Here is a 13,434-nt window from a genome sequence, read left to right as displayed (position 1 = left end):
TTCCGGTCCCGATGTAAATTTAGTGCTAAACAAGCTTTTCCTAAAATATACCTGGAAAGTAGGACTGGTTCATTGCCTAAGGCCATCCAAGAAAATCCAATAAGATAATGGAATTAAAGGGGAACATCCATAGGTAGAAATATAGAATTCGTTTAGAAATGTAGAAGTTTTTAGTAAAATGTATATATATAATGGTTATTATTAGTTTGTTCTTGTTTAGTACTAAAGAAATCTAAGTGTATAAGGTGGTATACTTTGAACCAGGTAAATAAAGATGCTGCATGTGAATATTTGATATTTACCATTTTATTTTATTTACCATTTACATCCAGCAGACGGAGCTCTAAGCATACCTAGAAAGCAGCTAAAGCCTCACAATGTAACTGTTGTGCTAATGAGAAACCTATTTGAGTCAGTGTGGTATATAACTATATACAGGGTGCATGCCTCCCAACTTTTTGAGATGGGAATGAGTGACACCTATCAGCAAAAGCATGCAGGCATAGGACACACCCCTTGCCACACCCCCTTAAAGGAGAATTGTACAAAAAAAATCAAGATTGATAAAACCCACAAGTGCTTTTTTTACCACTACTATTCCTTTATATTGGCTTTTGGAATTTACAAATGCTACGTGTGTGCAAAGATACGTGTTTATAAATAGTATGGATGCCTTTAACAATTAATGGCACCTTTAGGTGCCTGCTAAGGGCTCGTTTACACTTGCTTCAAAATTTGCTTTTTTTTTAAAGGACTCTGAATTCCAATCCAAGCCCCTGACACTAAATAAAATGTTTACCTTACAGTCCTGTTCACATGCTGCGTTTGCTTTGCTTCAAAAATTATGCCTCATGTTGCTTTCTTGGTGCTTCAAAGCGTCTCCAAAGCTTCCATAGATGTCTATGACAACGCTGGCTAACAGCACTTGCAGCTTTTGAGAGGCTTTTATGTAGCCTTAGCTTTGCTTTGTTTTGGAGGTATTGCAGGTATGAGATATCCCAGGATGCACTGGGAAACCAACAAAAGAACCGGAAAGACGTCATCAGCAGTCACTTCCGGTTCATGTGTGCATAATCTGGGAAGATCTGGTGCAGACGTCACGTCTGGTGTGCAGTGTAGAGCAGCAGGAAGGTGAGCCGGGTCTGGACCGGAGCAGAGCAACTAGCAGATGGCACAGGTGGTGTGCAACATGGGAACACTATAGCAGAAGATGAGTGGGGACGACAGAAAGAGGACTGAGTGGCAGAGGATGAGCAGAGCGGGGGGGGGACCCAGTTGAAACTAGCAATGTCACATGTAGTGCGCAGCTTGGCTGCAATATATAGCAGGGGTGAGCAGGGACCAATGAGAGAAGAAGATCAACAAACCAGAGGATCAGCAGAGCTGGGGGTTACTACTGAGTGGGGGATCAGCAGAGCTGGGGGTTATTACTGAGTGGGGTATCAGCAAAGCTGGGGGTACTACTGAGCAGAGTATGATGGGAAACTGCTGAATGAGGGTACTAATAAGCTGGGAAACTGCTGAACGAGAATACTAATAAGATGGGAAACTGCTGAACGAGGATACTAATAAGATGGGAAACTGCTGAACGAGGATACTAATAAGATGGGAAACTGCTGAACGAGGGTACTAATAAGATGGGAAACTGCTGAACGAGGATACTAATAAGCTGGGGATCTGCTGAACAGGGGTACTAATGAGCTTGGGATCTGCTGAGCTGGAATTTCTACTGGGCCCCTTTAAAACAAATCAAAAATCAACACACACACAGGGCCAAGGAAGATCAGCAAACCAGAGAATCAGCAGAGCTGGGGGTTAATACTGAGTGGGGGATCAGCAGAGCTGGGAGTACTACTGAGCAGGGGATCTGCTAAATGAGGGTACTAATAAGCTTGGAAACTGCTGAACGAGGGTTCTAATAACTGGGAATCTGCTGAACAAGGGTACTAATAAGCTGGGGATCTGCTGAAGGAAGGTACTAATAAGCTGGGGATCTGCTGAAGGAAGGTACTAATAAGCTGGGGATCTGCTGAGCTGGAATTCTACTGGGCCCCTTTAAAACAAATCAAAAATCAACACACATAGAGCACAAAGCTTCATGAAAAAGCTTCAAAAAAGCATAACAGAAGCATCAAAACACATCAAAAAAAGCATGTTAAATCGATAAGTGCTTTAATGTGTGTTAAAGTCAAAGCAAGTGTAAATGAGCCCTAAGGGGCAGAGCTTTTTTCTTTATGACGATAAAGTGTGCGATTTTGCATGCATATCTGCATTCCCAACACGCATAGATGTGAACTTAGCCTTAAATCGGGGGCTCTAAAAAGAAGGTGAGCATAAAGAATGGAGGGGCTACAGTACATTTAGGTCAACATGTTGCCTTGTCATGGTTCCTGTGCCATTCTCTCCAACCTTGGGACATGCCACAAAGTCACAATGTTGCAATCTGTTCTCTGGTATAGAGGAGGAAATTCTGAGGAAATTCTGAGGAAATTCTTCTTCCAGCCTGCAGCAAACTGAAGACACATCTCAGTCTAGTCAAAGACTGCTTATTAATGATAAAATATGGAGCTCATGCTCTATCTCTATATTGCTGTATATTGTGACATGTCGGGTATAATGTATACTCATAAAGGCTTTTGTAATTAATAAAAAAGAAACAATTTCAGAATATATAATGAAGTAGTAGCTTTAAATCAACATGGATAAAAAATAATAATGAAGCCAAAAATATTTTCCATGCAGCCCAAAGCACTAGGAGCGAGCACAACCCGCGTCCTTCTCAATGGCATAAAGGACATCTTACTCTAATAATAATGAGTCCCTATCCACATCTATTGTCTTTTATTTTAAATCTACTTTCATTGTCACAGACACTCTGGGGGGTAAAAATAAATACAAAGACGCCCCGCTTATCGGAAATGATTTGCTGAGCGGTGACAATGAGCCATGGCGGACGCTCTCTGTTTTTTGCGATCCACTTTTAGCTCTTTGTTTCCCGTCTACTCCCATTGAGAAGAGACGACTAAATTAGCAGAACAGAACGACTTCGCACAAAGTGAAATGAACTGATTTCTATTTATAAAGCCGGCGTTCGGGAGAATTAAAAACAGAAGGGAACGCGGTCCGCGGGGTGTGTGTAATTGGCATCATTGATGAGGGAATTGCGGTCTTTGGCCTGGCAGACACTTGGAGGTAAAATGAGAGAGAAGTTTAATGGGCTGAGCGCTAAAAATATCCATCCAATCCAATCTTCCTCAGACGGGAGAAGAATATTATGTAATGTGCTTTTTGTAAATTCTTTTTAATATAATTCTTTTTGAGATTTTACACGAAAAGCCTAAATGTGGCCAATCGGAGAAGTGATAAAATGTACTTTCCAGCATTTGTTGGATGAACAAATCATCTATATATCTGTGTATCTATCTATCTATCTATCTATCTATCTATCTATCTATCTATCTATCTATCTATCTATCTATCTATCTATCTATCAATTGATTATCTATCTATCTATCTATCTATCTATCTATCTATCTATCTATCTATCTATCTATCTATCTATCTATCTATCTTCTATCTAGATCCCTGATGCCCAACTTGTGTCCCCAGAGCCGCATGTGTTCTTTTGGCACGTTGTGTGTGGCACTGTTATAGTAGTGATCTTTAGCAGCCTCATGTAATGTGTCCCTAGTCTATGAATCTCTTGAAGTATGTCCCCAGTCTCCAACTACTCCTATATCACTTTCAGTCTCTGACAGTCTTCTGCAGTATGTCTGCAGTCTTTGACCATCTCCTGTAGTCAGTGGCGGCTGGTGCTCCAATTTTTTCTTTTTTTTTTGGGGGGGGGTGAAATAAACTGAAAAATACTGAAAAAAAAAACCATCAGCCTCATTGTGCCCATCAAATGCACCAACTTGTGCCCATCATACCATCATATGCAGCCAATTGTGCCCATCAAATGCAGCCACTTGTGCCCCATCATATGCAGCCACTTGTGCCAATCAATTGCAGCCACTTATGCCCATCAAATGCAGCCACTTATGCCCATCAAATGCAGCCACTTGTGCCCATCATATGCAGATACTTGTGCACATCATATGCGACCACTTGTGCCCCATCAAATGCAGCCACTTGTGCCCATCAAATGCAGACACTTGTGCCCATCATATGCAGCCACTTGTGCCCATCAAATGCAGCCACTTGTGCCCATCATATGCAGCCATTTGTGTCCCATCAAATGCAGCCACTTGTGCCCATCAAATGCAGACACTTGTGCCCATCAAATGCCCCCACTTGTGCCCATCAAATGCCGCTAGTTGTGCCCATTAAATGCCACCAATTGTGCCCCATCAAATGCAGCCACTGTGACCCCCCGCCCACTGTCTGCCCGACACTTACCCCATCTTAGTGGAAGGTCAGGCAGCGGGTGACAGCGGCGAGCTGTGGGATGGCTCCTGCGTCCTCCATGCTTCCCCCTCCTCTCTTCTTCCATTCTGCTAGGCTTGCAAATGGGTGCCTGTGCCTTCAGCCAATCAAGTGACGGGTATTAGACCCACGCTTCCTGATTGGCGGAGAGGCAGTTCAGTGTTAGAAAATAAAATATTCATTTGCTTTTCTAACACATCTGGGTGGACTTCAAGCGCAATGCTCTGTGCTCCGAGTCCACCTTTTTTGAAGCATATTAGAGCCTATGGCTCTAATCGGGTGCTTCAAAAAAACACCCCCCGCCACTGTAATTCAGGCACCCGGTGTCCGAAAAAGGGGCCGGGCGCCTGAATAGGGGGTGGCAGCAGTGGCCATGGATAGATTCTTGCAATGCATGAATCTGTCCATTAGTCATATAGGGGGGGTGGCGTGACGGAGGGGGAGGTGCCCGTATGCCTGTAGTATGTCTGCAGTCTCTGACCATCTCTTGTATCATGTCTGCAATCTCTAAACAGTTCTTGTATCATGTCTGCAGTCTCTGACCATCTCTTGTGCCATGTTTACAGTCTCTGACCATATATTGTATCATGTCTGCAATCTCTGACCATCTCTTGTATCATGATTACAGTCTCTTACCATCACTTGTATCATGCCTGCAGTCTCTAACCATCTCTTGTATCATGCCTGCAGTCTCTAACCATCTCTTGTATCATGCCTGCAGTCTCTAACCATCTCTTGTATCATGTCCTCAGTCTCTGACCATCTCTTGTATCATGTCTGCAGTCTCTTACCATCTCTTGTGTCATGTCTGCAGTCTGACCATCTCTTGTGTCATGTTCGCAGTCTCTGACCATCTCTTGTATCATGTCTGCAGTCTGACCATCTCTTGTATCATGTTTACAGTCTCTGACCATCTCTTGTATCATGTTCGCAGTCTCTGACCATCTCTTGTGTCATGTTTACAGTCTCTGACCGTCTCTTGTATCATGTCTGCAGTCTGACCATCTCTTGTATTATGTCCGGAGTCTCTGACCATCTCTTGTATCATGTCTGCAGTCTCTGACCATCTCTTGTATCATGTCTGCAGTCTCTGACCATCTCTTGTATCATGTCTGCAGTCTCTGACCATCTCTTGTATCATGTCTGCATTCTGACCATCTCTTGTATCATGTCTGCAGTCTCTGACCATCTCTTGTATCATGTCTGCAGTCTCTGACCATCTCTTGTATCATGTCTGCAGTCTCTGACCATCTCTGGTGCTTTTCAGGTGCTTAGGAAGTGGTGCCCATTCATTCCAATGGGCAGGGGCGGTGGAGGAGCGCTGTATACACTGCTCCCGCACCGCCCCAAAGATGCTGCTTGCAGGACTTTTTTTCCCATCCCGCAAGCGCACCGCCCCAGTGTGAAAGCACTCGGACTTTCAGGCTGGGATGGCTTGAGAGGCGCTTTTCAGACGCTTTACAGGCTCTATTTTTAGTGCTAAAACGCCTGAAAGCTGCCTCAGTGTCAAAGGGGTCTTACTAGCAGGATCATCATGTGAAAAAACAAAGAAAAAAAGGACCAAAAAAAATGCAGCCGCCACATCTAAGAATTGGTAAGCTGCAATATATTACATTTTTGTTTTTTGAGTTTAATATTTTTATTGAGAATCAAGTCTTCTACCTTGCCAGACTGGGCAAGTATTGTCTGTTTGCCCTCCCGTAGTGACAGGTTCACTTTGAAGACAGTTGCGTTCGCATTGCTGAGTTTTTCTTTTTCTTCCTCCGCCGAGATAAAATTAATTTGGAGGAACATCCGCATACAACGTGTCGAAGGCCCACTTTGCTTTGTTGCATATTCAATAAAAATTGCTAAATGGGATTGGACATTAAGGTTTTTATGGTCGCCATAAACAGCAATCAAGCAGAAAACGACAGGCTGGAATTATTAAACATCAAAGCCAACAGGCCGCCTCGCTTCTATGGCAGTCCGGAGATCAGCCCAACCATTGCCCGTAATAGGAAGCCGCTATCAGGGGGCCGGCATATTAAACCGCCGTTCTTAATTACGTTAGGGTCATCCATGTATTGTTGAAGTCCTCTGCGTCTCCCAATAACAGACCTTTATTGTGTTGTGGTTTTTTTTTAATGTCTTCAAATAATTAAAATATAACCGGACTGCATGTTTGTTTCCACTTTTCCAACTAATTCTTTTATATTATTCTTTTCCAAAGCTTACATGGATAGCCTTGAAGGTAAAGACTAACATGTTTCATGTAGTGGTGATTGGTGTCTGTGGGGTTGTTGGATGACCCAGGAAAGGATGTCATATTCCCAGTTGATCATTTTTTTACTTGTTTCGTACTTTTTCTTGGCAAAAATGTTTTACTGTGATTGGTTAAAATATATCTGAAACCATATTTATTTAGTTTAGGAAAGAGCAGGAATAGGGGGTAGCACATTGGCTTAGTAGTTATCACTTTAGAGGGCCCCCTTACATGAGGGGTCCCTATCAGAGTGCTCCCTTACATGAGGGGTCCCTATCAGAGTGCCCCCTTACATGAGGGGTCTCTATCAGAGTGCCCCCTTACATGAGGGGTCCCTATCAGAGTGCCCCCTTACATGAGGGGTCTCTATCAGAGTGCCCCCTTACATGAAGGGTCTCTATCAGAGTGCCCCCTTACATGAGGGGTCCCTATCAGAGTGCCCCCTTACATGAGGGGTCCCTATCAGAGTGCCCCCTTACATGAGGGGTCCCTATCAGAGTGCCCCCTTACATGAGGGGTCCCTATCAGAGTGCCCCCTTACATGAGGGGTCTCTATCAGAGTGCCCCCTTACATGAAGGGTCTCTATCAGAGTGCCCCCTTACATGAGGGGTCTCTATCAGAGTGCCCCCTTACATGAAGGGTCTCTATCAGAGTGCCCCCTTACATGAGGGGTCCTTATCAGAGTGCCCCCTTACATGAGGGGTCTCTATCAGAGTGCCCCCTTACATGAGGGGTCTCTATCAGAGTGCTCCCTTACATGAGGGGTCTCTATCAGAGTGCCCCCTTACATGAAGGGTCTCTATCAGAGTGCTCCCTTACATGAGGGGTCCCTATCAGAGTGCTTCCTTACATGAGGGGTGTCCCCATCAGAGTACCCCCTTACATCAGGTGTCTCCATCAGAGTGCCCCTTACATCAGGTATCCCCATCAGAGTACCCCCTTACATCAGGTATCCCCATCAGAGTGCCCCTTACATTAGGTATCCCCATCAGAGTGCCCCCTTACATCATCTGTCCCCATCATAGTGCCCCCTTACATCAGGTATTCCCATCAGAGTACCCCCTTACATCAGGTGTCCCCATCAGAGTGCCCCCTTACATCAGGTGCCCCTTTACATCAGGTATCCCCATCAGAGTGCCCCTTACATCAGGTGTCCCCATCAGAGTGCCCCCTTAAATCCGGTGTCCCCATCAGAGTGCCCCCTTACATCAGGTATCCCCATCAGAGTTCCCCCTTACATCAGGTATCCCCATCAGAGTGCCCCTTTACATCAGGTATCCCCATCAGAGTGCCCCCTTACATCAGGTATCCCCATCAGAGTGCCCCCTTACATCATGTGTCCCCATCAGAGTGCCCCCTTACATCAGGTATCCCCATCAGAGTGCCCCCTTACATCAGGTATCCCCATCAGCGTGCCCCCTTACATCAGGTATCCCCATCAGAGTACCCCCTTACATCAGGTGTCCCCATCAGAGTACCCCCTTACATCAGGTGTCCCCATCAGAGTACCCCCTTACATCAGGTGTCCCCATCAGAGTACCCCCTTACATCAGGTATCCCCATCAGAGTACCCCCTTACATCAGGTGTCCCCATCAGAGTACCCCCTTACATCAGGTGTCCCCATCAGAGTACCCCCTTACATCAAGTATCCCCATCAGAGTGCCCCCTTACATTAGGTATCCCCATCAGAGTTCCCCTTACATCAGGTATCCCCATCAGAGTGCCCCCTTACATCATCTGTCCCCATCATAGTGCCCCCTTACATCAGGTATTCCCATCAGAGTACCCCCTTACATCAGGTGTCCCCATCAGAGTGCCCCCTTACATCAGGTGCCCCTTTACATCAGGTATCCACATCAGAGTGCCCCCTTACATCAGGTATCCCCATCAGAGTGCCCCTTACATCAGGTATCCCCATCAGAGTGCCCCCTTACATCATCTGTCTCCATCATAGTGCCCCCTTACATCAGGTGTCCCCATCAGAGTGCCCCCTTACATCAGGTGCCCCTTTACATCAGGTATCCCCATCAGAGTGCCCCTTACATCATCTGTCCCCATCATAGTGCCCCCTTACATCAGGTATCCCCATCAGAGTACCCCCTTACATTAGTTGCCCCTATCAGACTGCCTCATGATCAGTAGATGTATTTTGTGAGACGTTGGGAAGGCACAACTAAAATCTGGGGGGTGGGGGACACAGAATGAGAACACAGGTGTGGGTGTTATCCCATTTGGCTGTAAAACTAGGAATCCACTTAACCCCTGAATGTGAAGGAAGACGTTCCTGTATACGAGGTGTGCTGGGCCTTTTAGCCCCATTATCAGCCAGTTATTCCCTTTATCAGCACACAGGTTCCGATGTGCTTGTTGAATGTCATCACCTCATTGAAGCCTTCACTGGCAGCCCCAGGTTAATCTCAACGTCTCTTTCATATGCGGCTTCAGGTTTATTTTTACATCTGACCTTTAGCACAAATAGCTCTCGATGACCAGCTATTTTCCACAGATAAATATGCTTGCATTGTCACCGATCGCGCTCTGAGCGCGGAATGACAGATGGCTCTCGGCAGAGTCCATGCACCTCTCTGCAAACATGGAACTCATGGCAGCGGCGTCACATACTCCGCTCAGGAACTGGCTATTTATGGCAATATTCACACTATATTACCAAAAGTATTGGGACGCCTGCCTTTACATACACATGAACTTTAATAACATCCCAGTCTTAGTCTGTAGGGTTCAATATTGAGTTGGCCCACCCTTTGCAGCTATAACAGCTTCAACTCCTTCTGGGAAGGCCGTCCACAAGGTTTAGGAGGGTGTCTATGGGAATGTTTGACCATTCTTCCAGAAGAGCATTTGTGAGGTCAGGCACTGATGTTGGACAAGAAGGCCTGGCTCGCAGTCTCCGCTCAAATTCATCCCAAAGGTGTTCTATTGGGTTGAGGTCAGGACTTTGTGCAGGACAGTCAAGTTCCTCCACCCCAAACTCCTTCATTCATGTCTTTATGGACCTTGCTCAGTAAGCCAATCACACACAAGCAGGGAATTCCATTTTTTTTTTTTTTTAGGGGGGGGGGTTATTGCATATATGTGTGTAGAGAACCCCTCCAGGAAGCCATATTGTATTTTACACAAAATGACAGAGCTACAGATTGAAAAGGAAAGGTAATTTTTAATAACATTCAATTAAAATATGGCTTGTTTAGCATTTGCATATGCTAGATTATTTTTTTTATTTGCTATTTTTTTCCCCCAATTTAAGTGGAGTTACCCTTTAATATATTTGTCATTTCCAAAAGTTGTTTTAAAAAAAAAATGTTTCTTATTAAAAGAATCCTTAGCAATCCAGCGATAAAGGTTCTTGTTTAGGTACTTCCTGTTATTGGGTGACAACTTTCTTCCAGTCTCCTAATCTTCTACACAAGGTAACATTTTGCGTTTCCAATTGTAGTATCCCTTTCTTTTCTCCAGTATGCACTTTATAAAAAGATGACACAAGCTGCAATCCTCATCCAGAGCAAGTTCAGAAGCTACTATGAGCAGAAGAAATTTCAGCAGAGCCGGCGTGCCGCGGTGCTTATCCAGCAGTACTACAGAAGCTACAAAGAGTGCGGCCGGATTCGGCAAAAGCGCCGGACAACTTCTCTCGTTCAACAGAAACTGAGGTGGGCATATAGATGTACTATGGCAGAAAGTTTTCTCTGATAATATGAAAAAAAAATCCCCAATTCTGGGGAGTAATGGACACAGGGAATTTGCCATGTACATATCTGATATCCTGGTGGTCATGTTATTGGTTAGATCAGGGGCCTCCAGACTTTCTAAGCTAAGGTCAGACTTTAAGTGGGCCGGATTGTGGCAAGTAGGAGTAAAAAATGCCCAGCGCTTGGTAGTCAGTGGGAGTAAAAGATTACACTTGTGATCAGTAGGGAGTGTAATTGTACCCCCTCGTCAGTGTCAGTGGGAGGAACAGTACCTCATTGTTGACGTCAGTTAGAGGAATAGTGCCCCATTGTTGGTATCAGTGGGGGGAACAGTGTCCATTCATTGGTGTCAGTGGAAGGTATGGTGTCCCATCATTGGTGTCACTGGGAGAAATAGTACCCCATCATTGCTGTCAGTGGAAGGAATTGTGCTCTATCGTTGGTATCAGAGGGAGGAACAGTGTCCATTCCTTGACATCATTGGACGTAATGGTGTAGCATCCTTGATTTAACTGGGAGGAATTGTACCCCATCATTGGTGTCAGTGGAAGTAACAGTGCCCCATATCAGTGGGCCAGATAAAGGCAAGCAATGGGTCTGGCCCACGGGCTGCAGTTTGGAGACCACTGAGTTAGATCAGCCAGTCTCAAACATTTTACCACAGAGGAACCCTTACAATAATTTTCAGATCCCATGAAACCTACAAATGGATACATCAACAGGTCACAATACATTGCAAATAAAAAATTTAAAAAAGAAATCAGATTTTTGAGGCACAACTTACACAATAGTATAATATACAATTACAGACATTTTATTGTATGTATTCATCAGTTAAAATCAATTACAAAACATATTAAAATCAAAGATTTTGATGTATCAAGACCCCCAATTGTCATGTGCTATCATCCGTCACATGGTAAGTATCACAATAACTTAGCGGGAAAAAAAAAAACTATACCTTTCTTTAGATTAGCCAACAGACTATTTAGTATAGACTTCGTGTAGCTCTACGCATTTCATGTATAGTATTCCACTTCTTCAAGAGCAGATAATGGGGGGGGGGGGCTGCTCTGAAATTCTCCAAGGAGATAACTACCATCCAGCCCAAACGGTCCAAGAGCGGGACCAAAATAGAGGACCAAGCATGTAAACCCCCAAAGCCAGGGATAGCCCCCCTGATGACAGCACAGGTAAATATATTCGTTGGTTGGTTCTTTAGTACATTAATACACAAAACCATAGCCTAGGTTCCTGTCTTTAATACAGAGTCAAATAATCCATCAAAAACCACTGTGGGATGTTAAATCCACTTTGTTAAACATTGGTCCAAAATCCATTGGTGGAGATGCCCTCCAAGCTTACCATAGCATGCTCCTGGGTGTCATCAGGGAAGTGACAGGTCACAATACATTGATGTGATCAGTAAGTTGTAGATAATAAATAAAATATAAAGGAATGTGGCACCCCTAGAATATTTGACTCGCAAAGGCAGATCATTTTATTTGCCCCCTTGCATTGTTGTTCAATGAGAAGAATATTACCTTACATTGGTGGTCATTGGGAAGAATGCCCCTCTTAGAGACAGCTAAATGATAATTTATGTTGTCCATTATTAATGTGAGAGAAAAGATGAGAAACTCCACTGGTCCTAGGCCACTGGCTTTGCCCATTGATGCTGAAGCCAAAATTATACTGGCACAGCTGTGAAGTCAGCCCCCCGCTTATTGCTCAAGGAAGCACTAGCAATTCTGGAGGAACCCTATTTGAGAAAGTCTGGGTTAGATACTTCCCCTTTATATTGGTGGTCATTGGGAAGAGCGCCCCTCTTAGAAACAGCTGAATGATAATTTGGGTCAATCGTTACTTATGTGAGAGAAAACATAAGAAACTTCACTGCTCTTAGGCCACTGGCTTTGCCCATTGATGGCGAACCCAAAATTATCCTGGCACAGCTGTGAAGTCAGCCCACCGCTTATTGCTCAAGGAAGCCACAGCAATTCTGGAGAAACCCTAGTTGAAAAATTCTGGGTTAGATACTTCCCCTTATATTGGTGGTCATTGGGAACAATGCCCCTCTTAGAAACAGCTAAATGAAAATTTGTGTCAATCATTACTTTTATGAGAGAAAAGCTGAGAAACTTCACTGGTCCTAGGCCACTGGCTATGCCCATTGATGCCAGACCCACAATTATACAGGCACAGCTTTGAAGTCAGCCCACCGCTTATTGCTCAAGGAAGCCCTAGTAATTTTGGAGGAACCCTAGTTGAGAAAGTCTGGGTTAGATAAATCCTGAGGCATAAAGTATCTAAGAAACCTTGCTTGGAATTATCTGCTATTTTTTTTAATACGCTGATTGTTGTTCTCCAGAAGCAGTCTTCTGACGAAGAAACAGGATCAAGCTGCTCGGAAGATCATGAGGTTTTTACGTCGCTGCCGTCACAGGTATGAAAGTGACTCAGTGAGAACTAGCCGCACTTGGTGTATACTTGCCTATTTACAGGATATCAGTCTGGTGTATTCTACATGGACATGCACAAAGTGTTATCTCTTAGCTCTCTCCTAACTTACGAGTTGCAATTCCACCTCTGGACCAACTACTGACCAGTCTCGTGTCACACAACTTTAAAGTGGTTACAGCGGATTTGTTAAAAAAAAGCTCTATTGGGAATATTTTGGCTGTAGTTTGTTCACATACTCATACCAAAGACATCAAACGTCTTAGAGCCTATATAACAAGATGTAAAGGAAAATGCACTATAATTCATGACCATCAATCTGCTTTCATCAATCTTAAGCTGAACTACACTGCATCTGAGCACCACAAGCCAAAAATACTATTTCATTCACTATTCCTATTAATTCCTATTATGCTGAGAAATTTATTTGAAAAACACCCCCTAGCATTTCTGGCCATGGCCATCATGAGTAAGGGCAGATGATTCATGTAGCATTTACTTCCTGGAATCTGTCTGCCCTTAGCTCAGGTGTGCAAGAAGGAGGGTGTTCTTAACTGAGAAAACCCCTCCTCCCCTCATAAAGACTCTTGGGATG

General features: G+C 44.3%; 1 protein-coding gene across 13 annotated transcripts in view; it reads left to right on the top strand.

Annotated features, from left to right (window-relative positions):
• The window catches only part of CAMTA1 (calmodulin binding transcription activator 1), a 2,014,371-nt gene that overhangs the window by 1,957,101 nt on the left and 43,836 nt on the right, over nucleotides 1–13,434 (top strand). For 9 of the 13 annotated variants that reach the window (XM_073603609.1, XM_073603614.1, XM_073603613.1 and 6 more), the window contains 3 exons: nucleotides 6,638–6,658; nucleotides 10,147–10,340; nucleotides 12,751–12,825. In XM_073603609.1, coding sequence (XP_073459710.1) covers nucleotides 6,638–6,658; nucleotides 10,147–10,340; nucleotides 12,751–12,825 — 290 coding nt within the window. The remainder of the gene's footprint in view (nucleotides 1–6,637; nucleotides 6,659–10,146; nucleotides 10,341–12,750; nucleotides 12,826–13,434) is intronic. The other 4 variants (XM_073603611.1, XM_073603618.1, XM_073603617.1 and 1 more) reach the window with 2 other exon arrangements.

Source organism: Aquarana catesbeiana, linkage group LG10 (assembly GCF_042186555.1).
Source record: "Aquarana catesbeiana isolate 2022-GZ linkage group LG10, ASM4218655v1, whole genome shotgun sequence".
In the NCBI taxonomy this organism is placed as follows: Eukaryota; Metazoa; Chordata; class Amphibia; order Anura; family Ranidae; genus Aquarana; species Aquarana catesbeiana.
Note: the sequence above shows the minus strand (reverse complement) of the source record. Positions and strands in the feature narration are given on the sequence as shown.